The following is a 27037-nucleotide window of genomic DNA, read 5'->3' on the forward strand; positions in this document are numbered from 1 at the left end:
CAACGCCCGTCCGAACCAGACAGCTGAGAAAAACAATCTAACAATGGAGCCAATGGACATTTGCATTATCAGTCATAGAAGGAGTTACTTTACTTCTTGACTAAAGACTTCTCTGAAGAAAAACAAGTTGTACACGTACAAACCCAACACTAAATGGCAGGAGTATGGAAAGCATGTGTATCACCAGCTGCACGAGCCACAAACACATTTTCTGTGGATTTCATTTTCAAAAAAACTGAACTTAAACTCTCCAAAAAGTACAGTAAGATATGGCAGGGTTTAAGAAATGTCACAAACCACATAAGAAAATCCCAAGTATTAGGACAAGCAGCCATGAGGCAAGTAAAAAAGTATAAAATAAACAAATATGTCCTTCTTTTCCTTAAAGTGTCAAATCACACCAAATACTGTACTACCAAGGAAATGCCTACACCCTTCTGATTTTAGGCAGCAGATAAATACTAAGCATGATCAGGCACCACAGGTCTAAATATTTATATATTCATTTAAATTGGTGAGGAATATTGTTGATAATGGTTTGAAAAAAAATGTGAATTACATGAAAATCACTATAAATGAGGACAGAATAGTGGTTACGTATGTGTAGAGCAATCATCTGCCTGGATAAATTGTTCAACGCTTTGTGAAATAAAGCCTTGACAATGACTCATTTTAAGCGAGAAACATGCATTAGTGCACTTGTTTGTGTTTACAGGTGAAGTTTAAAACATCTTTGCACACTACAACATAACTAAATTTGGATTACGAAATTGGATATCACTGATCAGTGATAAAGTGGCGCAATAAGTCTACACAACAAGCATAAGCTTCTCCAATCCCAGGTTTCAATAGGGAAAAATATGCTGGGTTCTCTACCTACACCTTTTATGATGTGTCAAAACAAAAAAAAAACACAAAGAAAAGAAGCTTTTTGAAATGGTCATCTTAAAAACAAAATCCCAACTAGAAATGCCTGAAAGTATGTGGTTAGTTTTAAAACACTTCGCAGTGAAAAGGAAAAAGCTAAAACAATTTCTGGGTGATTAGTCCGTCCAGACAAAAACACAGGAAACTATGCCTTTTAGTGCATTAAAAAACAGAGGGTCCTACTGGCCATGCCAGAGGAGCCTGTCCTGTGCAGCACTGAAGCAGGTCAGTAGATCATTCCCTAACTTTGTAGCTAGATGTCTGAAAGAGGTACAGTTTTCATCTAGTGACTAACCCTGCAAGCTACCACAAAGAGCAGAGCTTGCAAGGAGCAGACATAAGTAGTACTCAAGGGCAAAGATGAAAATTATCTGAAATTGACATGAATAATATGAAGGGGGTTACGATTGGGGTCCCACAGGCTGTACAAGTGATCAGAAATGGGCTTTAGTGCAGAATATTAACTGGGATTGAGAGAGACGTAACCAGGTTGGCAGAGATGATCTAGCAGGTGAAGTTTGGTTTTCACAAGTGGCCCTGACTGGGCTTAACCAGGAATTCCGATCTAGGCTTTACATGCGCAAATCAAGGTGCAAAATGGACCCTATAGGAGTCAGCAGGGGGAGCGGAGTAGGCAGGTATTTGATCTGAGAGTATGATAAAGTGAGAAAATACTGGCCTACATTGGAACCAGAGCAATGGAGAAGCTGTCACTGCCAGTACCAGTGAAAGATATGGGCAGTCCTAAGGGGACAACTTGGCAGGTCCAGAAGCAGACGGCAGAGCTGGGCAACATCAATGAAAAGAGGTAGGCCTGGGAAGCGTAGAGCAGTACAAAGAGCTGTGCATTCCAAGGACAGAGGAAGAACTATGCAGCTTTGGGAACAGAGAACCAGGTGAGGGACAGTGCTGGCAACAAGGTGAAAAGCCGGTCTGAACCACTTTAACAACATGCAATGACAGGTTGCAGACACAGCAGCACCTCAGTGCTCAGAAAACACAGGAACTACACAAGCACACCCCTTACCTTGTGCTTTGGGCATCGCACAGAGAAATCTTGCTCGTTCAGTAAACAATCTACAGAGGAAGAGAGATGAGAAGTTAGCTATGCTGCAACAGGCTTCTGAGTGTCACTACTGCTCCTTAAGTCTTATCTACTTCAAAACTGTGACCAGACATTATGTGCCACTATGACCTCATTAAGTGCCTGGCCAGTACTAGTTTCCTTCACACCACTAAATACTGTATTTTATGAATCCCCAATACACCTAGACTCCTCATATGTTCGCACTTCCTCCACTCTACCACAAGAGACATCCACAGCATCTCTAGTCTGGACTCACCAGACTCCATGGCACAGAGATGGTGATACTGGGAAGAGCACCCTCTGTTGTAGCAGCCGAGTGATGCTCCTGGCTCCTGGCAGTGCGAACATTTCTGTCAGGAAGAGAAAGCTGTTAGTATAATTACCAGGATTGCGGCCTCCAAATACTTACACATTTCTTCCCCTTTGTGCCATGGTCACTCAACCTTCAGTCATAACCAGCAATAAAAGAAGGTCAGCGACAAAAGGTACTACAGTATAAGCTAACACTTCATGCTCATTCATTCACTCCAACCTAGGAGACAGAGGTGTTGGGTGGAGGGGTCAGACTTTCATTCAATATTATCACATACAAGCCTCTGCTCCTGTTTGACTGCAATAAACCACATTTTGATGCTCAGTGTACCAAACTTAAGACTATTAAGTTCTGCAACAGAAATTGCATTTCCGAGTGTTGTGTTATCAAAAAAGGAAGAAGAGAGGTGAAACAAGCATTTTCAATGCAACGGGTCTTGCATTTGTTCGAGTTAGAGCTATTAGCGTTGCAAAGCAAAAGAAAACGCAACATGATTGCGCTGTGTAAAATCACCTTCTCATTCAGCACGCTGAGTCAAATAGACGTCAGCACTCACCAGTCCAGTCACTCTGACTAAACGCACGTGCACCCAACACCTTGTACTAGCCTACTTCATACATGCCCCAGACATGATGAATGCAAAGGCCCCTATTTATAGGGGTACAGAACATGGGGGAAACCAGTGGGAAGCAGGTGTATTGGTAAAAAATAATTGTGCCCCTATTTAGAATACACGTTTCCACCACGGTCAATTGCTCATATTTTGGGTAGAGTGGGCAAACCGTTCTCTGAACAAGAGATGTGCACTTTAGGTGGCCCTTAATATCACAGCTCAAGAACCAACTAGTAACTCCACAGGGCTCATGCAGTGGTCATACTCACTGGGACAAACATACACAGGTCTCTTGAGAAACATACACTGACCGGTGGGCACAGGTTTACAAACGACAAACAAACAATGAAGAGAAGTAAAATAGTGGAAAATATATGCTGGAATCTGTGCTCAAATATATCAGCAGTTCGGCCATATTGATCCACAGACCTAGTTCTCAAGCCCCAATGTTATCAACTCTCCAGTACGTCTGATGACTCATTCAGCTAACTTTGATTTGCCATCCTATATCACTGGTCAGTTTGCCATTTACTCTACCCCCTCATGCTAATGACATTCTTGTGCAGAAAGTGCATGCCTTATAGGCTGCTCCTGAAACACCTAAGCTCTATACCAAGAAACTAGATAATGAAGGACAATGGCAGCCCCGCAAGAAGGTGTGCCAGAATACTCCCAATTTTTTGTGAAGTAGCGATGATCGGGGCTTCGCTTGTGTGCCTGGGTATCGCTAAGCGTTTGTATTCACTAATTATTCTTACATTTTGGGGTTCTTTGTGTGTGTGAAATTAAATATAGAGCATGTCTCCCTTTCCTCCTTAAATTGCCAGAAGTGAAGAAGGGAGCAGGGTGCATGGTATGAAAGTGCGCTTTAGGGAACGTATGAGCATATACCTCTCTCTTGTAAGTAGAGTACCTATGAAGATCAGGTCTGGCTTACACTCAAAACCCTCCACTATTTTCCCAGGCTGGTTTCCAGGACAGGAGTGTCCAACGAAGGTTCTGTAGGGCCTAGTCCATGTCACGTTTTAAAGATACCCAATCGTTATGTGAAGGGGTTTATTTCAGATTCCTTATAGGCTAACGCACCTCTTGTCAATTTCTCAAATATCTGGCATTGGTCCTGCTTTCCTGGACACAAGTTTACCATATAAGCAGAATGGCTGAATGGTTACCACTCTTCATTGAGACAGGGTCTATGTTCACAGCCTTTCTGCCAGATCTGGTGAAGCGAGGAAGCTATCTTGCTGAGCTGGAGCTGTATTGTGCCTGACAGGAGAAATGAACTCATCACAGGAGAGCTAAGGCCCAACTGGCTGGAAAGACTTGAATTCAAGACATCTCAGTCTATGGAGACTACCCATCTTGTTATAAGGGATAACAGCCACCTGCATTTGCAGGCATATGTTCTATTCATTGTATTTTGTACATAGCCTGAACTTTGCCTCTTTCCCCAAGTTTCCTAAATTTATCCAAATAGCACTGGGTATCATATGTAGAGGACATGTAAATGGAAACCCACGCCATTCTCATTTTCTCATTTTTGCTGTCCACACCTGCATGACTCCTGCCTGATGTCCAAGGGAGGATATAAGTAGGACACATGAGGAACATTTGGGAGCAGGGGAGGACTATGCTCATGTTGACAGCTATGGGTTCTCCAATTCTGGCGACAGACTTGAAACGATGCTCCATTTAGGATGTAGTCACTTTGAATTGAGAGAGACCTTTTGGAACGGCCTGCAGCTGTAAGTACAGCCTGCCTAGAAGGCAGCCCTCTATACTATAGTCTTTCTCTGCCCATTTCAGGTCTCTGTATGCTGCTGTTCACTTGTAGCTGGTGCATCAATAAAAACTTTATAGAATAGAAAAAATAAGCTGCTGGTAGCATGCAGGCAGGTGTCTGTATTAACACTCATAATCAAGTTGAAAGTGGGTAGTGAGTCACCGGCTCCGAATAAGTGTTTAATCCTATGCATCTGTGTGAAAAGTGCAACCAAGGGCAAATTCCCACCACTCTCTTAGAGGTTTTTAATGGCATCATTCCTCTGGGCGAGATGGGTGCCCTGCTGTGAGAGTACAACCTAGCACCTCTAAAAGAGAGACAACCAACCCTAGGGAGATCTGTGCACTAAATGGAAGAGAGTACACTACAGGAGATACGGGATCAACAGGTGAGACAGACAATGTGCCTCTTTGAGAGAGATGAGCCACAAAGCGGGGAAGGGGGGAACTTTGGAGGGAACCAGGGGAGACAAGCAGAATAACACAGAACTTCAGCTCTAAAGGTGGCTTAGTTCAGGATGGAATGATAGGCTTCTAATGCAAATATAATTGCTGAGACAGACGCATGTCAGGAGCTCTAACCTCTGAAGGAGAGTCATCCCACCAAGGGACAATCTGATTTCAAATGAAATACAGTTCACTGTGTGATGATTTAATTTAAGGGAACAATGTCATACTATATAGAGATCATTATTATAAAGGAGGAACAGAACAAGCTTCTAAAAGTGGAAGGCAACACAATATCGTCTAGGGAAAACGACACACAAATGGAAGAGCACTGTACTGTGGCACATCCAAGCTACAAGGGAACTGGAGAGAACTGCAGGAACTTTACACTTCTACGGGGGAGAGAGAGAGTGCACAATATGGGGGGTTTCTATCTGACAGACTGATACCCCATGTGGAAGAGAGACTACACTTAATGGAGAGATCCATACTTATAAGAGAGATAGTGATGTGAACTGAGATTGTCCTTCTTAGGGAGCAATTGCTCGCAGCTGGGATATCAAGCTCGTAAGGCAGAGATTGAACACTGTGGGGGATGTATAAAATCCAAAGGTGAAACTGCACACTGTTGGGTGATTAAAGATGTGAAAGGATACATGGTCCAAATGCCTCTAACGGGGTGAATGCAATACTGGGTGCTGGCTTTTGAGGCAGAGACTACAGACTGCGGGAAGTTCGAATTTTAAGAGGACAAAAGTCCACCTGCTGCTAAAGCAACAACATCCTTTACAAGATAACTGAATCACGAATGCATTAATAGCACACTACTGTAACATCAAATCTCTGAAGCAGACAAAGGCTGTTTTGCGGAGATTGGGCTTTTGAGGGAAAGCCAGAGCACTACGAAAAAAATCAAGCTTAAAAGGAAAGCTAGTTTATCTGCTTCTAAAGAAGAGATTGCCCAATGTAGGACGATCTGGATTCTAAAGGAGATAATCCATGCTGTGAGGAGACCAGTGTTCCAAAATTCAGCCTACTCTGGGCAGATCAAGTTATAAAGCAAAGTAGTTCTCTTTGGAGAGATTAGATTTTAATGGAGAGGCAGCACACCATGGAGCAATCCAAGCTTAACTGGAGATAAAGTTATGTTTTAGACAAAATCCAGGAGAAGACCCAATTTACTATTCCCTCATTCTCAGGTAACTAGATTTTACTACGTGTAGTATAAACCTCTTAAGGAAATAGAATGTAGAAGCTGTAGTAAATATGTAAAACAGGGAGACAGTTCACATTTAGCTAACACTGTAAGACACCATTTACACTCTTGCTGATTCGGTACAGATTTCTTACCATCTCTTGCGCAATCTCCATAGCTTCCTGCAGGCCGTAGAGCCGGCCACATACGTAGTACACTCCACTGGCCCAGAGGGCGCAACCCTCGTGGACCCAGTATTCATTGCTGTCGAGAGGTAGTTCAGGGATCTGTACCTCAGGTTCAGGCACAAACTCCAGTGGGGCCTTCATGTCCGCATGGCCCGTCTGGGAAGAGTCAGTGTTTCTAGCAGCAGCCTCAGCGCGGTTCCGTCGCTTGAAGCGCGGATGGGTGGTCAGGCTGCGTTGCTCCTTGGTCTTCTCCTCGATCTCCTCTTCCTCCTCATCAGATTCAGATTTGGAGCCATCTGAGGCGCTTTTGTGCCTGACCTTCAACTTAATGCGAACTTCTGAAGATCGTTTTGTTGGTGCGCTTTTGGGCAGACCAGCTGCATATTCTTGGGTGTAGAACGGCCCAAACAGGTCACCCAAATACTTGTAGTTTGCCCACTTCCTGCACAGGCAGCAAACCAAGCGACCTATGATGGAAGATTCGGTTACCACAGGGCCTTGCTGCAAAAAGTTGGCGCTAGGTAGTGCCTTGCCTTCCACGGCCTCAGGCTGAGGGGATGTTGGCCTCTGCACCTTCCGTACCTGTTGCGCCAGTTTGCTCTGCTCCTCCTCCTCAGCGTTGATGATGGTGCAGGAGGCGCCAATTTCACTTTGGCTCTCCACATGAATATAAGGGATGAAGGTCTTGCTACGTACCTCCACCTTTTCTGGCAGTTGGCTTGCATACTTCAACTTGATTTCAGGCTCTTCTGGCTCAACTATGGGAACCATCTGCTTGGTTCTCCGGCGCCTTGGTGGTCCGGCAGGCTTTCTCCGTTCTCGGCGCTGCCGCTTGGGCTTGGGCTCACCTTCAACAACTTCGGCCGGTGGGAGTTGTTCGGTCTGCAAGGCAGCTGAGAGCAGCTGCTGAGAAGCAGCTTGCTGCTTCCGTGGCTGCTTCTGCTGCTGCTGCTGCTTCTTCTGCTTGTTCACACTCCCAATTGGGCGCCCTTTCTTCTTGCCTGATGGAAAGTAACCCTTTGGTGGAAAAGGATCCGGTTTGGGGGGGACGCAAGGAACCACTCTCTCTTTCTCCAGAACTTCGATGACAGGTTCTGGGGCTGGCACTCTGGCAGGAGAGACACTCTTTAGGTCAAGGTATGTCCGTGGCTCAGATCCATTTGGAGATGCATCAGGCCGGTCAAGATTACTTTCCAGTGTTTGTAAAGTTGGGGCAGCCATAGGCCCAATCGGCTCTATCCCAATGCTTGGCAGCTCTAAAGTCTCTTCCTTGACCTCATCCTCAGCTGGACTGCGCCAAACGTCCAATGGCTTCATCAGTGGAAGGTCACATTTCACCACCAAGTCCTCCGGCTCCTCCATTCGAGTCATGGCTTGCGCCATGGCATCAACTTTCCTCACCTCTGGGACCTCCCCTGGTACAGCCTCTGGAAGACGGTTCTTCAGGGACAAGATATCATCCAGGGTGACTGTGTCAGCCACAGTCTCTGTACTATTCGGTGCACCTGTACTTTTCCGGATGCTGGGAGAGGTGATCTTCTGGACAATAGCTTCTAGCTTCAACCCCCGCCCCTTGCGTGGGGGCAATATTTTGGTCTTGGCTTGGCTGCTCAGCGAGAGAGGCTGGGATCCCCTCATCTCACAGCCAACTGCATTCCTGGCTTGTTCCCCCCTGGCCGGGGAGATATCCCCCTCCCGACTCGGAGGGAAGCGACTATAAGAGTTGAATGGTTGCTCTGCACTGTGCCTTGCCGGAGCACCTGTCGGGCGTGCCTTGTCGTCTGCAGGCTTGCCGTCCTGTGGGTGCCGCTTACTAGGAATGGGAGAGATGAATGATCGCACACGCCTCCGCATGATCAGAGGATTTTGATGGGACTCCTCTTGGCCAGGTAGCCGCAGCATCGCACCCCCCAACTTTGGTGACACTGTTGACTCCTCTGGCCTTGCCACATGACCATCAGTCTCCCACTGAGGGCTAAACCGTTTCTGATTGCCAGCCACTGGTAAACTAGCCTTTTTGGCGGGGGAACCTTGCTGGGATAGGTTCCAACCAGCCTCAACTGGCTGTGGCCTTTGGCTGCTCTGCTTCATCTCAAGTGCTACACCAGCAGGTACACCTTCAGCCATCTTATGTGACCTACTATGCTCCTGCACCCCACTGATATCATGATATGGCATTGGGTGGCCGTAAGGGGAAACCTCCTTCTCACTGCGGTATGGGCTCCTCACCCGACCATGAATTGGCTCCTGTCTGGGGCTCTTGCGCTGTGTCTGCTCTTGTCTATGCTGAGCTGAAAGTAGCGCTTGGGCAGAGTTTGCCCAGTCCTTGAACTCTTCCTGCTGCTGGTACATTTGACGCTTGTAGTGAAGTGGGGCAGTCAGACCCTGGTGGGGCTCACCATAGTTGCTGGACCGTGCATTGGCATGGTAGGCCGAAGCCAAGGCTTGTGTCTCTGAGTTCTGGAAAAAGGCAGAATAAAAAGCCTCACGGCTAGCACGGTCAGACAAGCTCATCTGAGGTCCCACATGGTGGGGATCTAATGGCCCTCGGCTACGGCCAGGAGACTGTCTCATTTTTTCACCAAACTCATGTGTCTGGGAAGCTGACTTCCCTCTGCCTCCCATGCGGCCTCCACCTCTCCTACTGTGGGTTGGGCGACTTTCCTGGTGGGCATAGTCAGTGGGACCGTGTGATGGGGCTCTGGCATTGACTCTGGGCACATCGTGTTTGGCACCAAATGGATGGCTGCTCTCAGCAGATTTGCGGTGGTTGAGGCCAGTGGGTGCTTTGCTGGGCTCAAATTCATTTTCCTTCAGCAATTTAGGGTCATGTCCTCCAGGAAGAATGACTGACTGGCCAATGCCTGGTGGTGCTCGCTCTCCTCGTACCATCCTAACGTCTGCTATCCTCTCCTGTGCTGAGGAGCTTACATGGCCAATCGGGGGGTGGTGGTGCAAGTGACTTGCAGGGTCACGCATAAGCTGCCTCAGGGGAGAAATATCGCAGATAACGGACCGTCTCTCTGACATGCCAGAATCGTGTCCTTGGGCTTGAGACTCCATCTCAAATTTTCTGGCCATGGAGTACTCAGCCAAGTTGATCTGCTTAGGTTCAGGGGGTGGCCCAGTGGATTTCCTATCCCATGACCCCCAGTGAGGATTGTCCAACATCGAACCCACATTCTTTCCCAGGTTTCCACGGCTGGGCGGCTCACTTGCTTGAGCCATGAGAAGATTAGATCTCATAGCCCCCTCCAATATTCCTGCCAAGGCTGGATTGTCCTGTGCGTTCCTGGCATAGCGTCGTTCTTGGTGATGGTATCCCTGGAGGACCTCCTGAAGAAGGCTAGGGAACTTCTCATTCCTTGCATGGCTACCCCCAGCTTTCTTTTCAGCTGGCCCAGGGGAGTCCACTTTTTCCTGGCTCTTGGGATACTGCGGAAAGACCCCAACATTCCTGGGAACAGGGGCAGTGACTGTCAAGTTGTCTTTGTAAGGGTATCCCAAATTTCCAGGAGATCTTGAAGCTTCTGTCTTTTCCCCAACAGCAGAGCCAGGAATGGTGGGACCAGGTAGGTCATTGTCCTCTCCGTTGTGATGGGAGGATATCTCAACACCCTTGGTCCCCTTAGTTGCACCTTGTGTTCCATCAGAATAGGGGGTTTGTGGAAGGTTAGACTCCTTAGAAACCTCAGCAGAGACCGGGGGTGTCTGAGGCCTTGGTGGATCTTCAGTGGTTTCAGGAGAGGTCCCTCCATCCTCCTCTTCTTCCTCTGCCTCCTCTTCTTCTTCCTCTTCGTCATCGTCCTCCTTTTCAGTCCGGCTAGCTACAGCTTCACGGGAGACAATCACACCAACAACCTTCTCACTTGGTTTTGGGGGCTCATCAGCATCCACTGTCTCTTCAATCTCAGCGGGCCCAGGGTCCTCTTTCGGGGCCTCACTTTGGGGTTCTTTTGTCAGATGTGGCTGAGGTGAGCTGGGCTTCTCTTGGATGGGGTCCTTGTACGGGGTCTCCCTGTATGCAACGTCCTTGTATGCAGCCTCCTTGTAGGAGGGTTCTTTATAGGAAGGCTCTTTGTAGGGAGGCTCCTTGTATGGAGCTTCTTTGTAGGCCGAATCGGAGCCTGTGCTCTGGCCGCTTAGTTGACGGACTCGCTCTTCCTGGTCTTCAGAACTACTTGAGCTCCCACCATCAGGAGACCCTGCCAAAGGGGACTTTGCTTGCTGCTCTCCAGCCTGAGATGAGGTCTCTGAGTTGGAACCACTGTCAGTCTTCTTGGCAGAGCGCTTGCCACGGTTCTTGTGTGGTGCAAGGGCATCAGAGAGCAGCATGTGCTGAACGGTGTTCGGCAGGTTGGCCACTTGGCTGCTCAGGGCATTAAGGCTGCTGAGCCCTGGATCTGTCATACGCTTCTCTTGCATGCCTTCCAAGCCGAAACTCTTGTAGCCGCTGCTGCCACCACTGTGTGCACTGGGGCTGGTGATCATGGAGGGCGTTGGGCTAAGTTGTGGCATCATCTGCAGAATGCGGTTCCTTCCGGCTAGTGGCATGGAGCTGCCACCACCGCTGCCACCTTGGGGGCCATCTCCACTCCCAGGCATGAGCGGTGAGGGTGTGGAACTGCAGCTGGGGGACTGGGTGACTGATGGAGCAGGAGAAGGGTTAGAGATTGGGCTGAAATTCTGCTGGAACTGCATAGGGGAGCGAACGGGAGCCTCTGCCTGTCCGTATTGTGCTGACTGGCCTTGAATGGTTATTTTGGTGGAGTTTGAATACTGCATGTGATGCTGGGGTGCCGGTGGCTGAGCTGGTGGTGTCAGCTGCTGTCCTCCTCCACCGTTGTTTCCTCCACCACCCCCTCCTCCGGCCTGGGCCAACTTGGACTGATCAAAACCTTTCATCTGCTGACTTTGATAAGTGTAGCCTGGCTGGGTACTGGAATAGCCTTGGGCATTGGTACCAACCATGTGGCCATCATACTGAGATCCAGCATTTACTGAGCTGTAGCCATCATAGCTCTGCCCTGATTGTCCAAAGCGCTGTGATGTAGGGAATGAGGAAGAGGAGGAAGATGAAGGTGCAGCAGTTTGATAATGTTGGGAAAACTGTCCTACCCGGAGAGGATACCCAGCTGAAGAGGCAGCCAAAGCCCGCTGCATCTGTTGTTGGTGGGCTGCAGCACTTGTGGCTGACTGGCCAGTGGTATGTTGCAACGGCTGATGTGACTGATAGAGCTGCTGACGGTGCTGCTGGCCAGCAACTGGTGGCTGGTACTGTGTCCCTCCGGGCGAGAAGGAACCAGCATAATCTTGAGGGTACTGTGCTACTCCACTCAGGGCAGAATGTTGTGCTGGAAAGGGTCCGTGGTGAGCAGAGTCCGTTCCATACTGGCTACTAAAACCTGCACTACCCTGTGGTGGCCCATAGCTCTGCACAGGTCCAGACGGCCGACGGCCTCCTGGGCCAGCCCTGGATGAGGGAGTGGAGCGCTGTCCCGGTGAAGCCTCTTTGTTGGCCAAGCAGTAAAGTTCACTGGCTTCCTTACGGTACGCCTGGTAGGCTGGGTGGCCAGGGCTTTCACCGGCCATGGTAGATGATGGTGGTACTGGCGAGCCACTCGATGTCCCTCCCCGGCGGTTGGCAAAGCTGCTCTGGAACATGGGCGCCTGCTGCCGCGGACTGAACTCTTCCAGCCGAGAGGAACCATGCACGTCTTGTGAATAGTTCTGTGGGGTTCCGTGGTAGTTATTCTGCTCGCGGAAGGACTGCATGCTGCTAGGCCAAGGGCAGAGCAAGTCTGTGGAGGGCAAAGAGAAAAAGTTAGTATTTCTGGGGGTGAGGTTAGAAAGCAGGCAGTGAAAACCCACCATAACCCCACACAAGCAAGGAGACTTCCTATCCAAGAAGGGCACAACTCCCATACCCAAAAAGACAACAACCCCCCTGGTTCCATATTACCCCAGTTTTTTCCCTAATGCCAGGTGGAAACCTGGAATCCAAATTTGAGAGTTTCACTCTTCCCTCAACCATGAAACAATTCTCTTGTGTGGATGGTGGCAATGCTCTGTTCACTAGTCTGCCAATGTCATCAGTGCCCCTCTAAATGAGCTTTACATCCACCTGCCCACACCAGTTGAAGCCTTTACATGCTAATTCGGACTCCACCAATAGAGCTTTGTTTTGAGTGAGGCCAGGTATCTCTCACCTCCCCCCCTCCAAAGCTCAATTTTTGTCCCTTTGTTATCTACAAATATGTTTCTATTTCACAGACGGATTCATTTTATTTCATATAAAAATAATCCTAACTTCTGATTCCTTTCTGTCATCAACATATCTCTCTTCCATTCAGTCTCTGGCTTAATGACTTCATCCCAAGAGTCACCCATAATGATCATTCAAGTCATAATGTGTGTGTAAAACAAGTATGGAACTTCTCTCCGAGCAGACTGCCTTAAAGTCTAACACAGGCTCTCAAAGAACTTGAAACAAATTCAGACTCTCAGCTGGTACCCAAAGGAACTTGTAACATGTCCCAGGATAGCTTTCAACAAACCTCGTGTGGCCTTCAACTCCCTCCATATACAAACCAGACTCTTGCAAAACCACTAACAGAGGTGGGAGGCTCTGCAGGGATCATATGACCCCAGCATAGCCTCCAAAAAGCCCTGAGCATAGTTCCCCTACAGTCACAAAGGCCTAAAAACTATATATTGTGGCCCCCAAGAGAACTTCTAACATAATTTTGGGTAGGTTCCAAAAGTCCCGACAACCCCCAACCCCACCCGAAAAACCATGGATCGGCCGAATCAGGTACCAACAGACCCCAGCACAGCCTCCAAGAGGTTGCGCAACAAGACCACAGACACTTAAAAAGTCCAGAACAGACCCTGTGTACGGCTTAAAGACTTTTGCACAGCATCATAAAGATCCTTGCTGGCCCCCAACAAACCCTTGAATATTTGCTAGCAAGCCCTTGCATAACACCAGCACACTTCCACTCAAACCTTAACTCTTGCAAACATATATACAACTTCCTTAAAGCTTGTGCAAAGCCAACAACCAATCCCATACGGTTGGTACAGATAAATAATGCATAAAAGAAAGTGTGCGGGCTACGGTATGAAAAAACAACTGTTCTTAATTTGAGTCCCAAATGTTAAGAGACAACTCCTTCCCAAACAGACAGTCCAAGTCGAAGAAGTAGAAAGATGCGGTCGGAATTCCACTACTAAAAACTAGGTGTCATCCAGAGGCCTCGGACAGTACTGGCCTTGGAACTGATATTCTGTCTCATTCAGATGACTACGTGACCATGGAGCTTAAGAACACCCATGCCCAGCTCTCCTGATTAGGCTGTACCAATAAGCAAATGATAGTAAGTTAATAATTGAAATAACCATAAAAAAGAAGGTTTTCAACCACTTCAATCCATTTTGTTCAGATGTTCAGAGAAGATACATGTTTGTGTGTTTTTGCTGAAATGTAAGTGAAATAAAACAATTGCAGAAATAAATGATACTGAAATTAAAAAATTAAAGTGCGATATGGATTAGCAATGAACTTAAAACCCAGCCTCTGATTATTGTTGGCTTATGGGTTAGCATTTAAGTTAAGGGTAGGTCAGGGTCAACTTGAGCATCAAGGTTGGGTGTGAGGTTAGAATTAAATCAGACTCTGAATAAGAGTCAGTAACCAGATGTGGGTACTCAGTATGTTTTCTAGTGCAAAAGATCCATGTTAAAATTATCTTGATCATTGTGCTATGTGTAATTTGTCTTGTAGGGAGCTACCATTCCATTATTAATTCTAATAATCATGCATTTCTCATGAACCATTTTTCATGAGAACTGCATGATTATTTGAATTAGAAATGTAATAATATAGCACAGAAGCTGCAGCACTCAAAACAATGTTCTTAATAAAGATGTCCTCCAGTTGAGTTGGTTGTAGTGGATTCCTTTAATTAGTAGTCAAGGGCATCAACAGAGATCGGTTGAGCATTGATCCATATACACAGCCAACACGTGTTTCGGCACAATAGGTGACTTTTTCAAGGCTATGAGACAACACAGTGGAGTCCATTTCCTGCATAGATGTGGTCGACATAGACCAGGAACAAGACTTACCACGATCCTGGTCAACAGGGTTTACCCTTCACCCTGTTCATTTTACTAGTGAATTACCTTACTTACTTCCCTACTTACTGTGTCGTCTCATAGCCTTGAAAAAGTCACCTGTTGTGACGAAACATGTGTTGGCTGTGTATATGGAACTGTGCTCAACTGACTACTTGGCTGTATTCATGGATCAATGCTCACCCAATCTCTTTTGAGGCTCTTGGCTACTAATTAAAGGAATCCACTACAACCAAGTCAACTGGAGGACATCTTTATTATGAACATTGTTTTGAGTGCTGCGGCTTCTGTGCTAAATTTCAAGTTTAGTGTTTCTTTGAAGCACTACCATATGCTATTGGGTAGTGGAGCATCTTACCGCATAGCACCATAACCCACCCCATGTTTGCACGATTTTCGACATGAACTATTGACTATATTTGCTCAACGTGTGGGAAGTGCACCCCTTTCTACCACCACGACCCACCCCCTTTCTAGAAATGGAATAATAGTGGCTCCCTACGAGACAAATTAAATAAAGGTTTCAATTACAGACTAGGTTGGGCATGGGTCAAGTAGGTGGTAGCTTAGCGCAGGGCCATCATTATCTATCCCAAAACTGAGGGAACAGTTTGCTATGTGGTTATGGTATCTTGCTCAACAACAAAGTGACAGGTTTTTTTGGGGGTACTGGGGAGAACCAAAATAGGAGTACTTTTATTGTGGGTGACTACCGTGCCCATGCCCAGGACAGGACCATGATGCTATTAACTGTTGGTGGCTGCGGAATTATGGTAGTGGAGTACATGCTTCTTTATCTGAACCACAATGGAAAGACTGCCTGTTGAACATCCATGGTAAATCCACATAGTATGATATGGCTGGACCCCTCAATTTTACTAAGTCAGTGTGTCTGGTCTGTGCTTGTGTATGCTGGACATATGCCCCACAGAAAGATTGGTGTGGGTGTCACATCCCTCCCGTGTCTTCTGTGCTTTCATCAGAGAACAGTAACTGTCGACCTGCAATTCCTACAGGGAAGGTCGCAATGTTACCTCCAAATGCCTGTTGTGGAGCACAGGGTAACCAAAAGGAATGTAGGCTTAGTTGTGATTTACACCCACCAGAAGCTAGGTGTGAACATTGAACTAGACTGGACACTCAAAGGCAAACTGTTTTATGGAGCAGAAATGTACCTGCCCTAGAAATCACGTTTTCATTCACTAATCCCTGTTCACCGGTATAGAAGAAGGCAAGGATCAGAAACACTCACAGTGGCTGTCTCCCTTTCAAGAGGCAAGGGAGAGAATCCTCCTACTGAGAAGAAATTCTTATGCTGAAGAAACCTGGAGGAAAACTGCCTAGCACGGAAAGAACATTCCTGTTCAGCCAGAGAGAGTTCAATGTGAACATTACCAGAACTGATCAATAAGTTGAGACAGACAAACTCGGAAACTGTCAACTGCTTCTCATCTGACCTGTGCACTCCATGCACGCAGTCCCATATTACCAGCATACTTCATCCTTTTTGAGTGTGGGAGTCCCATTTACCTGAATCCTGCACTGATGCCTCACTTTCTTAAAGCAGCTGGCGACTGCTTGTTGCCCACATGTTCCCACCTTTGTTCAATGCATATTTCTTTAAGTAACTGATGACCATCCCAGACCTGGATCTGCAACCACTGTATAATGCATCCATTTCTTTGGTTAACAGCCAGTGCGGCTCACCCCATCCCACGGCCACTCATTCTTCCATCGAGGATCAAACTGTTCTACGGGAGGACGAATGCACCAGCAATATCTGCCCCTGTATAACCCAGACTAAACCCCCACTACCTGTGATCCCAAGTGACTGGGTGAACACTACTTGGGAAGGCAATAACCATGCACTCCCCTCTGCCTACCCTTGCAAACACAGACAAACAATGTCAAATATCGAACTAGGGGCCAGATGTACCAAAGGATTTTACCCATTCTGTGTCTACGGGAAAAAGCTTTCGTACATATGGCCCCAAGGCTCTTGATTCTAACCATACTCCGCGCTTGGCTATAATATGGGAGATAGTCACCTCATGAAAACCTTACTCTGTGTGTGAAGCCTATTTTTTACGCCATATGCCTTATAAAATGTACTAGACATTTTTGCTTCATAAGCATTTTTTCTATTAAAAAAAATAAAAATAGCATTAATTAATGAAAGAAGCACTGCTGGGACAATCTATTTATTGTGAATGATACATAGAGAGCCAGGACTACACGTGATATGGGTGTGCTATTAAGTGAACTTGTGTAGCATTCAATCTTGTAGCTTGTACTGTCAAGTGGTAAAGAACGGGGCTGCCACATCTAGAGGAACTGAAGTCGACAGACAGTTGTAGGAAATGGTGGGAGGTGTGCAGCGATGAGTGAGATGAGAGAAGGCTGAATAAACGGGGATGGGGTAGGAGAGGGAAGAAGTAGGGGGGCGGGGTGAAAGGGTGAAGAAACAAAAGGTTTGTTTTAGTTCATGTCGGAGAAGTATAGTCAGAGCTGCTGCAGCGCACCTATAGCACATATCCTGGGTGTATATATTTTGAAGAGTGCAAATGAGGGAGTATAAGCAAGAGAGTGAAACAAAGAGTGAGGAGAGGAGACCATGGGACGAGATAACAGAGAGGGAAGGACGAAGGGTGGAACAACGAAGAGAAGGAGGAGTGAGAAGTGTACAAATGGTGAGAAAATATGAATACTACAAGAATAAAAAATGATCTAAAAAGAGGACAGATTAAAGAATAGGACATGGGGTGCAAGGAAGTGGTAGGAAAGGGATAGAAGGGCATGTTGGAAGAGGACACTAAAGAAAAGTGAGAAGAGAGTAAACTTCGGGGAAGGGGAGGAGAAAAGTAGCAAAGACGAGCTGAAGGTATGACATGGGGACGGGAGATGAAGAGGGAGGGGGAGATGGGAAGAAAGAAAACCGAAAGAAGGCAGATGGGTAGAAGAGAGATTTCGCGAGGATATAGGAACGTGTCAGAAAATAGAGTGGGTAGTGCCTATTGTACAGAAGAAGACAGCCGGGGAAAGAATAAATTAATAAAGACGAGGGACAAAAACGGGAAACAGACGGTCGAACGCAAGAAAATTCAAGAAATGGTGCACAAGTACTGAAGAAGGAAGCACAGAGAAAGGGAGGGTGCGATAAAGGAAAGGTGCAAGAAAGCGCGGGCTAGAAAGAAGATGGAACAGAAAGAGGGAAGAAGCCAAGAAAGAGGAAGGTGCAGAAAAGAGGAGGGAGAAGCAGCAGTAAGCAGTGAAAAGAGAGAAAGGACGGAGCGGAGAGAGAAGGAAAAAGCGGATTCAGGTTAAGGGAAGACAACACAACAAAGCCAACATCCCAAACAGCCGCAATAATAAATATGTTAATTTATATCGCAAGTTTATATTAAGAGAAATGAAAGTAAAATGTAAAAAGTAATTTTAAAAAATGGTTCAAATGTTCCAGATTACATAAATCAAGGCAGTGAAATAGAAAAACGTAACTAAAGCAGCTGTATTAAATGTTTCTGCTCTAAAAAAATCTACATAAACCAAATACGATCACTTGCATGAAAGACACATTAACTAAGAATGAAAAGGGCAGCGCGGAGGGGTACGCTAGTGAGGTCAAAGGCATGGCGGAGTGATGCGCCAAAAGGTCCAGCCCTCACCTCTCAGGACATACCAAGATGGCAGCCCTGACCCCCTGACGTAATTGGATGGCGCCGGAAGCCCCATTCGAGCAACGGAAACGAGTGGAATAAAAATCTGAAAATGTCAGTCAAATATGGTATTTAAAAAACGTTTTGACAGAAAAACTATCAAGTGGTATTACCACCCCCTAATATACGTGGCTGGTGCGTCCAGATGCACACCCCAAAATAAAGACTGAGACGACACAGCTCTACCAACCGAAAAAATGCAAACGCGCAGTCTAACCTTTACGGCTTCAATGCATTTAACTGTATTGCTAAGTCGCTGACCTGTGCCCCAGAAAGGGGTCGGTCTTAAAGGGAGTCCAGACGTCCTCGTTGCTTCTAGCGCCCCGAAGCGGCAGGAGACAGCGCTGCATCAGCGGTTCGTCACCAGCTACAGCACTAACATCGTCGAATACGTGATTAGAGCCACGCCCACTGGTCCCGCTAGAGGAGGGGGAATCCCCCAAACCCGTGGGAGGGACGGATACCGGAGCAGAGTGGGGGGCGGCGGCGGAGTAATGGTAGGTGAGAAAGGGGGCAACGCCGGTCACGTGAGGCCGGCAAAAGAATGAAGAAAGGGGGAAGGGATGAGTGGCATATGTGCCAACATTTGACAACACCCAGGGTAATTTAGAGAAATATTAGCTTAAAAAGCAGGAGTCCCCACTCAAAAAGAGTGTAATGGCGAATATGGCGTGGAAAATGGGAAGGGGGGCGGTGGTCTGGGACACGAAGTTGCAGGGAGGAGTAAGGGAAGGAGGTGGGTGGAATAAAGAAGGCACACACGCCAACGCTCGAGCATTAGGCAAAAGACTCTCGACTTTATTACCACAGAGATTGCTTTATTTTTGCTGTCGCCAGTTTAAACCTCCTCCACTTAAGCGCAAGTTAATGACCAAATTAAACGTATATTATTTTTTCGCGAAAAATCCCTAATTTCCATCTCCAAATGTTAGCACATTTTGGAATGGTGGCAGGTGAAGAGACGTAAGGACTGGAGGAGGAGGATGGGGGGATGGTGCTGAGTGAGTTTGGGGTAACGGGTGAAGGAATACTGAAGAGGGTAGTGGAGAGGGAAGAGGTCAAAGAGGTGGTAAGACAAGTCTGTCGGGAAAATAGAAGTTGGAAATGGAAGAGGAGAGGGAAATGAAAAGAAGTGGGGGAATGGAATGCGGAGTGGGAGAGGTTGGTAAGGGGAAAGAAGGGTTTCAAGGAAATGTAGATGAGGGGAAAGAGGTGGGATAGGAAGTAAATGGTGGGTAGATATGGGTGGGGCGAAGAGGGGTGAGTGGGGAAATGATTCGAAGAGAATACAAAATGTTTCAAACCCGTCTCAACAAACCTCTCCCACCCCGGGCCAAGACAGGGGATACTAAATACCTCAACTCACCTTGGGAAAGGTGGGGTAAACAAAATGCCCATCTGCTCTCGGACCAGCTGGGTTGCACATCATACATCATCCCTGCTTCGGCATCGGAGCGTGAACAGTCTTTACAAAATAGTCAACCCACCTCTTTTACAGACTAATCGAAAACTAGAAGTCAAAATCCCGTGTTGTGCAATAGTTGCCAAACTACAGCATTATAGTAACAGTTGGCAAAGCCAAAAGGCTTCGTCTTAGAGATCTCTAATAGCTTTCTGAATGTTTTTTTTTCTTCTTCTTGTTAGACATGCCTGCGGAGCAGCATGGCTTAAAGTAAACAAAAAAGCGCTAAGACGCGGCCAGCACTGGCTGCCTCAACGCGCTATTTTCGTTACTTTCAGCCATGTTGCACAGCAACCCACGCTACTGTGCAACGTAGCTGTAAAATATTGACAAGACCTATTGGCTTTTGGCCATGCTCTGAAACAGCGGAGATGAAAGTAAAAACAAAACAAACAAACAAAAAGCGCTTTGACGTGTGAAACTAAAACAAAGCGCTATGGCATTGTTGCTAGTTTTTTTTTTGCATCTTTCTTTACTTCTGCATTTCCATAAATCACTTATTTCTTTTACAGCTTTGTTTGTAGAATGAGAAGTATTTGGTAAATGATAGGATGCATTCCTCTACTCACTACTGAGGGGTTTTTACCGCACAGTCAAACCCTTACAAAAGAATGAAAGTGATTGTTTATAGAACATACAGTCAAATACAAAGCGCAATTTGACTGAAAAAATACACAACATTCAAGGAGTAACGGGCAGTTGCCACGCTGACAACTGAATTAATTAATTCGTTTAGCGCAAACAGCTGCCCCTATGGGCGTTCTGGTGCTGGAAAGGAAGGCATAATTGTATAGCAACCGAAATCAATCTAAACAGATCGAAAATACACGTTTTCAACTCTGTAACAAAGAAAACTAGTATTGTTACAGTTAAATACCTTTCACAAAAGGGCAGGTAAAGTCTCAGACGTCAGAAAATTTCGAAGTTAAGATAGAAATGCAACCTGTTTGGAGCACGAGGAAGGTTTTGCCGAAGGTAGTAGGGTGAAGAGTTGCTTTTATTGCTTTGGCAGATTTATTTAGTGTGTGTAGTGGGGGTGAGGTAGGGACAGGAAAGCAGGATTTACCAATTTTTAGGGGCCGAAATACATCTAGTAACCTAGATTATATTTTTATCTCGCATTATCTAAGAGATGTCTTGCAGCTGGGCGAAAACAGTCCCTACCGATTACGGGGACCATATTCCAAATATTATTATTTTAGATGTCCTGTGTAAGGGGCTTTACCATGAGGTTAGTAACTCGGTAAATCTATGACCCTCAAATGTCAATTTAAGTTTGTGCTGGAAATTACAGGGCCCTGGAAACTTTTGAAAAGAGGTAGTCATAAACATTTTTCAACTTTTTATGCAGAGTCTACAAAAGGGTGGGAGGAAAACTTTTAGTGTTAAGGCATTTTAAAGTTTGTGTGGGCAGATTAGATACTCCCTATCAAAGCCGTCGAAAGTTGATTCAGGTTGCTCCAGATGTTCTGACCAGGAATGCTCGAGAGCAAATAGAGTGCTGGGCAGGGCTTTAACGGCTAGCCCTCGGCATCGTACTTTAGTTCAGTTCACTGGAAAATATATAAGGCCACAACATGAAGGAGAAGGAAGGAGGTCATTCTGGAGCTGTGGGACATTATAACTAAAGCGTACTGTACTAAGGGTAGGGCCTCATTCTGGAGGGCTGCCCCTTGTTTGCGTCAAGTGGATGTTAAAGTGGCGTCGACTAGCTGCCACATAATGGGGGAAGAATGGGTGGCGCATTCTTGTAGGATACATTTAGCAGGTAATGGTAGTAACAAACAGTTGTGGCCAGGGGATGTCCCCTCCTTTCCCGCAGTTCACCATACCAGAGGTGATCCAGGCTATCCAGAAGAGTGCGGGCCGTAAACGGGCCGGATGGGTTCCCAATAGATGTGATTAAAAGTAATGTGGACCTCTGGGCCAGATGTTAACCAATGTGTATAATTGTTTGGGGGAATCTTGGACGCCAGACTCTTGGATGTGCTGGACTATTGTGCCGATTTTTAAAAAGGGAAATAGGGTGGAGCCAAATAACTCTAGGCCTATTTCCCTAATTGATATACTAGCTAAAATCCAGGGCAGAATATTGTATAGCAGGATTGTCGATTGGGTCAATGAAAATAATGTGCTAGTAAGCTGTCGGTATGGTTTTCGTAGTGGACTTGTGACAACTGAGCAATGTCTCAATTTAAATTTGTTACTCGGAAAATATACGGTGGCAAAAAAAAACACATTTAGCTTTCATGGCCCTATCAATGATCTTTGATTGTGTGGATCGAGGTAAATTATGTCAGACCCTAATTAGGGTACAAATGGATCCTTATTTTGTGCATATGTTGGTCTCGTTGTATTTCAGTACAAAGGCCAGAGTAAGAGTTGGAAGAAGTGTGGAGGTCACACAGGAGTTTGCGACAGGTCAAGGTTGTATTCTTTCCCCACTCCTTTTTATTATATATCAATGAGTTGAGCTCAGTATAGAGCAAGTGTACCCCGAATGTACCAAGGATTAGGAGGGGTCCCTCGACCTGTATTGTTGTACGTAGATGAAGCAGTGTTAATTGCACGTACCCCTAGGGATTTGCATCTTTTAGTTAGTTCATTTGTTGTTTTTATGGGGAAATTACATTTAAATACAAATTTTACTACATTTTTTTAATGACGTGCGGATCAAGTTGTCCAAAGCATTTAACTATTAGAGAGGGGGGACAGCGTATTAGTAAGCACCTGCACTTTCTCCTATTTTGGGGTAACAGTCGGGCTCAGCATATTAAGCAATGTAAAAATAAGTTTACAAGGTCCATTGATTTGTTGTTAAGTTTCCCCTCCCCTCCTGTGGAACTGCTTAAATCAGTTAAACAAATATACTCTACTCGGTGCATGCAAATTGCAATTTATTGGGCAGGAATTTGGGGTGTGGGAAATACACTAAACCTGCTAACGGAGGAAAATCGTTTCTGCTGGAAGGTGTTATTGACTCCCCTAATACCTCTAGTTATATATGCCACAGGAACTGGATCTAGGATACTTGAGTGATCTAGTGAGTTGTAGTCCAGTTCTGTTGTGGCTGTCTGTATGGTGATCTGATGAGGCAGTTTTAACAAATGATATCATTTTAGATTGCTTGGAGTGTGACCAGGGGTTAGCTACACCTTGGCTAGCATATGTAAGGAAAACATTGGAGGCTCTAGGTCTTCCTAACATTTTCTTAGAAGGTACACACGGGGTGCGGATTAGTAAACTGCAGGTGTGTGATTTATTGTTGGAGTGAGAAACGGTGGAGGGGATGCAGGTTGAATGACAAACGATTTGGGTAAGGGATTATTGTTACATGTTGGCCGTGTGTCTGTCAATACCATCTTTGTGGAACAGTAATTAAAGTTGGCACTGCTCCTTATTGTTTAGGTTCAGAGCAGGTACCTTGAAATATTCTTTGTTTTCCAAAAGGCTTTCAACCTAAGTTGGATTCCTTAATATGTAATTGCTGTAATTTGCACAAACAATAAATGATGCACTTTCCCTTTTTGTGTAAATTTTACTTGATGTATACAAAGAAATGTTTAGACCCTTTGCTGAAACGTCTGTAGCCTATCACTGCTTATGGGGACTAGGGGACAATGATATTTGTAATCATGTGTTTCTTTTTTTGCAAGCTTCGGTTCGAGTTAGGGATTCAATGTCTCCTGATTAAGCCAGAAAGTTGCGGTAAAGATTAACATGTATTTTAGCGTTTTGTTGATTTGAAGATCATGTACCTTTAATGTATGCATTAAATCTTATCTATGTGGATTTTATTGTATTGCATTTTATTCATTTCCTTTTATGGCTATATTTAGCAGAATAAATATGTTTTGAATTGACTTGCAACCTGTTGTCACAAAAAAAAATCTGATAAAATAGGAATTGTCTTAAAAGGCTGAAGTTACACTACCACAGCAATCCTGAGTCACCATCAGTCATGTCAATGTACTAATGTTTAATACATTATTCGGTATTTAGACAATTAACATCGGAAAACTCCTTCATGACAAGATATGTTTTAGCCTTGCGAGGGACCTCTGTATATTTTGACAAACATTTCACGATTGAACCTGAATTGTAATCATTACCTCTGACTGTTGAGGAACTTTTGTTCTCTATGAGGCGATCGGAGCTCAGCAACAAATACATTTGTCCACGGACCTATACCACTGAGAATAGAAACTGTGATTGCAGGCGACAAGCCTCTGTAGCAGATGATTGAACCTGCTCAGCAATGAAATGTCACCCCCACCCCCGATGCCCACAGACCTTTGCTGCAGGTGTCTTATCACACATGATAATCCAATTGGGTTTGGAACTCGTGCATTGTATACGAAAATCAAAATGCTTCAAGGGATGCACTTTCCTACTTCATTGTGCCAATGAGACTGGAAAATGCAACATACAGAATTCAGAGAGATCTCTGCAGAAGATGCAATCTCCCACTGTGCGAAGATTCTGGTACTGGAACTGCTGATTACCGCAAACTTTGTAACCCAGAGGTTTCACACTCATTTCTGTAGCCGATGCATTACACTGCCGCTCCTCCTCACCCGCAAGAAGCGATAACGTTCCTCGCTCTACAGATTCAGAGGAAGGCTGCCCCGGATCTAAAGCAAAGTACCTTAATTCACCACTTCATGGGAAGACATAAAAAAAGAGTTGTGATGCGGTCAAGGATGGTCACGTCACAATGATTTTTTTTTTTTGGCTTTAAGCCATGTTGAACAGCAGCCCGAACTGCAGTACATTATGACGAAAAACAGCACGGGGTTTGGGTAGTCAAGCAACGCAACAGGGAGGGTGGTGAGAAACGGCAATGGACTGCGGAGCACAGGACGGGGTGGTGAGAAATGTGACAAGGAAAAGCGTGGCAAGAGGGGGTGGAGGAAACACAACCCAGAGCAGGGCGGGGTTGAAAGAGAGGGACTGCAAAGAGACACACCCTATGGGAGTGCATATAGAAAAGTGCCTGGAGGAGCCTGCAGCCAGTGGAACTGCACTGGGAAAGGGATGGAGTACTTTTGTCCATTCTCCACGGCAAGGACCCACGGCAAAGCCCCAGGAGTAGGGTGACCAGATTTTGATATGCTAAAACCAGAACAGGGCAGACATAAAAGAATGACTAAAGACTTTAGTATCACTTTTATATCTGGCTTGTCCCGTTTTTTTTGCGTAGCTTTGTGAATGTGTGCCAATACGTGTGTAGTTATATATATATATATATATATATATATATATAACATTTGCATGACTACATATATAAAATTAGCTATGGCTTGACATCACAGGACCCCCAACCCGCCCCCATCAACCTCTCGCTCTGCTCTGCTCCCATTCTGTCTCTCTGCTGGGAACAACAGGGAGCTGTGTTGCCTGACAGTAACAGATAAATTACTTTATTTCATATTTTATAGGCGTCTTTAACTTATGCTTCTCTAGATGATCTGACCTTTGTCCCAAAAACCTGGAAATGTATTTAATAAACTGACCTTTGTCCCAAAAACCGGGACATTTATTTGAAATTAACAGAAGAGTCGGGACACAGGGACAGTCCTCTAAAAATCGGGACTGTCCGTTCACCTACCCAGGAGGAAGGTGGCGCTGACCAACAGAAAGCAAGGAAATGAGGGAGTCTGGAGCAACCAGTGGTAAGAAATGGATGAGCTCTGAGCCCGTTGTAACTTTTCTCAAAATTATTATTATTACAAGACATTTTAAAAGCACAGTTTAAGGGCTGTGCAGGCAAACCCTAAAAAGTGTAGTAACTGGGCGACATGTGTGAACTTCTTCCTGTGTTTGTAAACACTAGCAGTTATTTGTAAACAATTTGTTTTGTGCGGGTCATCTAACAGCTGCCCTTAAACCCAGTTTAGAGCTTCGAAGAGGTAAATGATTAGGTATCTGCTCTTTTACTTTTTCCTTCATCCCGAAAAAAGGAAGAACAAAAAGATAAAGAAGGAAGCCTTTGGAACGGACAGCTAACGTGTGCCCAATCACATTTGCAGGCAGCCCACTGGGTCAGCGGACCCATCATTCTTTTATCTGGGATAAGCCTCGTGGGTAATAGCGGGGCACTATCTAATTCCACAACTACCATGAGTAAGATGGGGAGAGGGAGAGGTTTTTAAATGTTCCCCCATTCTTGCACAAGGTGGGAGTTACAAAATACACCCCATACCCCTGAGAAAGGCAGATGGGAGATGCTTTATTTTCTCTGCATCCTTGGGCAAGGCGGGGCATTAAAATGCTACAAGCCCATCGGCAATATGGAAGGGTGCATTCAAATGGCCGGAATGAGTTTCCAAAAAAAAAAAAGAAATACGCTGGAAAATTAAAGTTCAGAGGAAGGTGAGGATGATGGGGTGTCAATAGTTAAAGTACTACCATAACTTCCACCACTGACATGCACATTACCCATTATTTCACGCAGATCTAAGCTGTAGTATCACTCAACCATTACCCATGGGTGGAATCACACTTGTAAATGCTGAAAACGTGGCAATCGCAACAGCACTCAAAGTATATTCACACAACGGCATTTAAGGTATGTTTAATAACATAGGGCGACAAGTCAAGGATACTGCGAGAAACCTACAAACCGTCCTTAAAGTCAGACACTTTCGAGAAATACCAATACGTACTGGTACAAAGAATCAACAGCACAATTATAATTTAAATAAATTCACTTCTCCATCAGTTCAGCTGAATAATCCTACAAAATCTTACAAGATTCCTCACAACTCATTTCCAAAGTAACAAAGGACGGCATGGGTGGGAGTTAAGGTATTATATTTTGAGTTTCGCATGTTTTAGGTTCAGTGTTGAAGTCAATATCGACAATTCCACCAGACTTAACTTTGCTATTTCCCCTTAACTGTAGCTTTTTTGATGTGTATGTATGGGTGTATGTGTGTGTGTGTTTATAGTTACGTTTATTGTGCCAGATAAGAAGTCATACAATGCTGTTTAAAAGTAAATGTGAAAAATAAATATAAATATATTACTTAAGGTCGAACGAAGACATTGACTGTTATTATGAATGAATAAAAAGAGCAGTGTTTCTTCAGTAAAATGATAACCATAGTAATATAGATTATTTGAGTTAAACGCTATGATTCACTTTTTCAGGGCGGTGCTTGTA

General features: G+C 45.4%; 2 protein-coding genes across 9 annotated transcripts in view; one reads left to right on the forward strand and one right to left on the reverse strand.

Annotated features, from left to right (window-relative positions):
- The window catches only part of TCF20 (transcription factor 20), a 169819-nt gene that overhangs the window by 70055 nt on the left and 72727 nt on the right, over positions 1–27037 (reverse strand). For 2 of the 8 annotated variants that reach the window (XM_069231208.1, XM_069231207.1), the window contains exons 1-4: positions 17214–17761; positions 6520–12353; positions 2271–2364; positions 1955–2004 (exon numbers count right to left, since the gene is read on the reverse strand). In XM_069231208.1, coding sequence (XP_069087309.1) covers positions 1955–2004; positions 2271–2364; positions 6520–12353; positions 17214–17307 — 6072 coding nt within the window. In that variant the 5' untranslated portion in view covers positions 17308–17761. Of the gene's footprint in view, positions 1–1954; positions 2005–2270; positions 2365–6519; positions 12354–17213; positions 17762–18356; positions 18398–18624; positions 18889–27037 lie in introns of those variants that run through there. The other 6 variants (XM_069231214.1, XM_069231209.1, XM_069231210.1 and 3 more) reach the window with 5 other exon arrangements.
- The window catches only part of LOC138292544 (BLOC-1-related complex subunit 6-like), a 92509-nt gene continuing 84363 nt past the window's right edge, over positions 18892–27037 (forward strand). Inside the window, exon 1 of the mRNA XM_069231216.1 lies at positions 18892–18904. The gene's annotated coding sequence lies outside the window, so the exon portion shown is untranslated. The remainder of the gene's footprint in view (positions 18905–27037) is intronic.

This window comes from Pleurodeles waltl, chromosome 4_2 (assembly GCF_031143425.1).
Source record: "Pleurodeles waltl isolate 20211129_DDA chromosome 4_2, aPleWal1.hap1.20221129, whole genome shotgun sequence".
Classification (NCBI taxonomy): Eukaryota; Metazoa; Chordata; class Amphibia; order Caudata; family Salamandridae; genus Pleurodeles; species Pleurodeles waltl.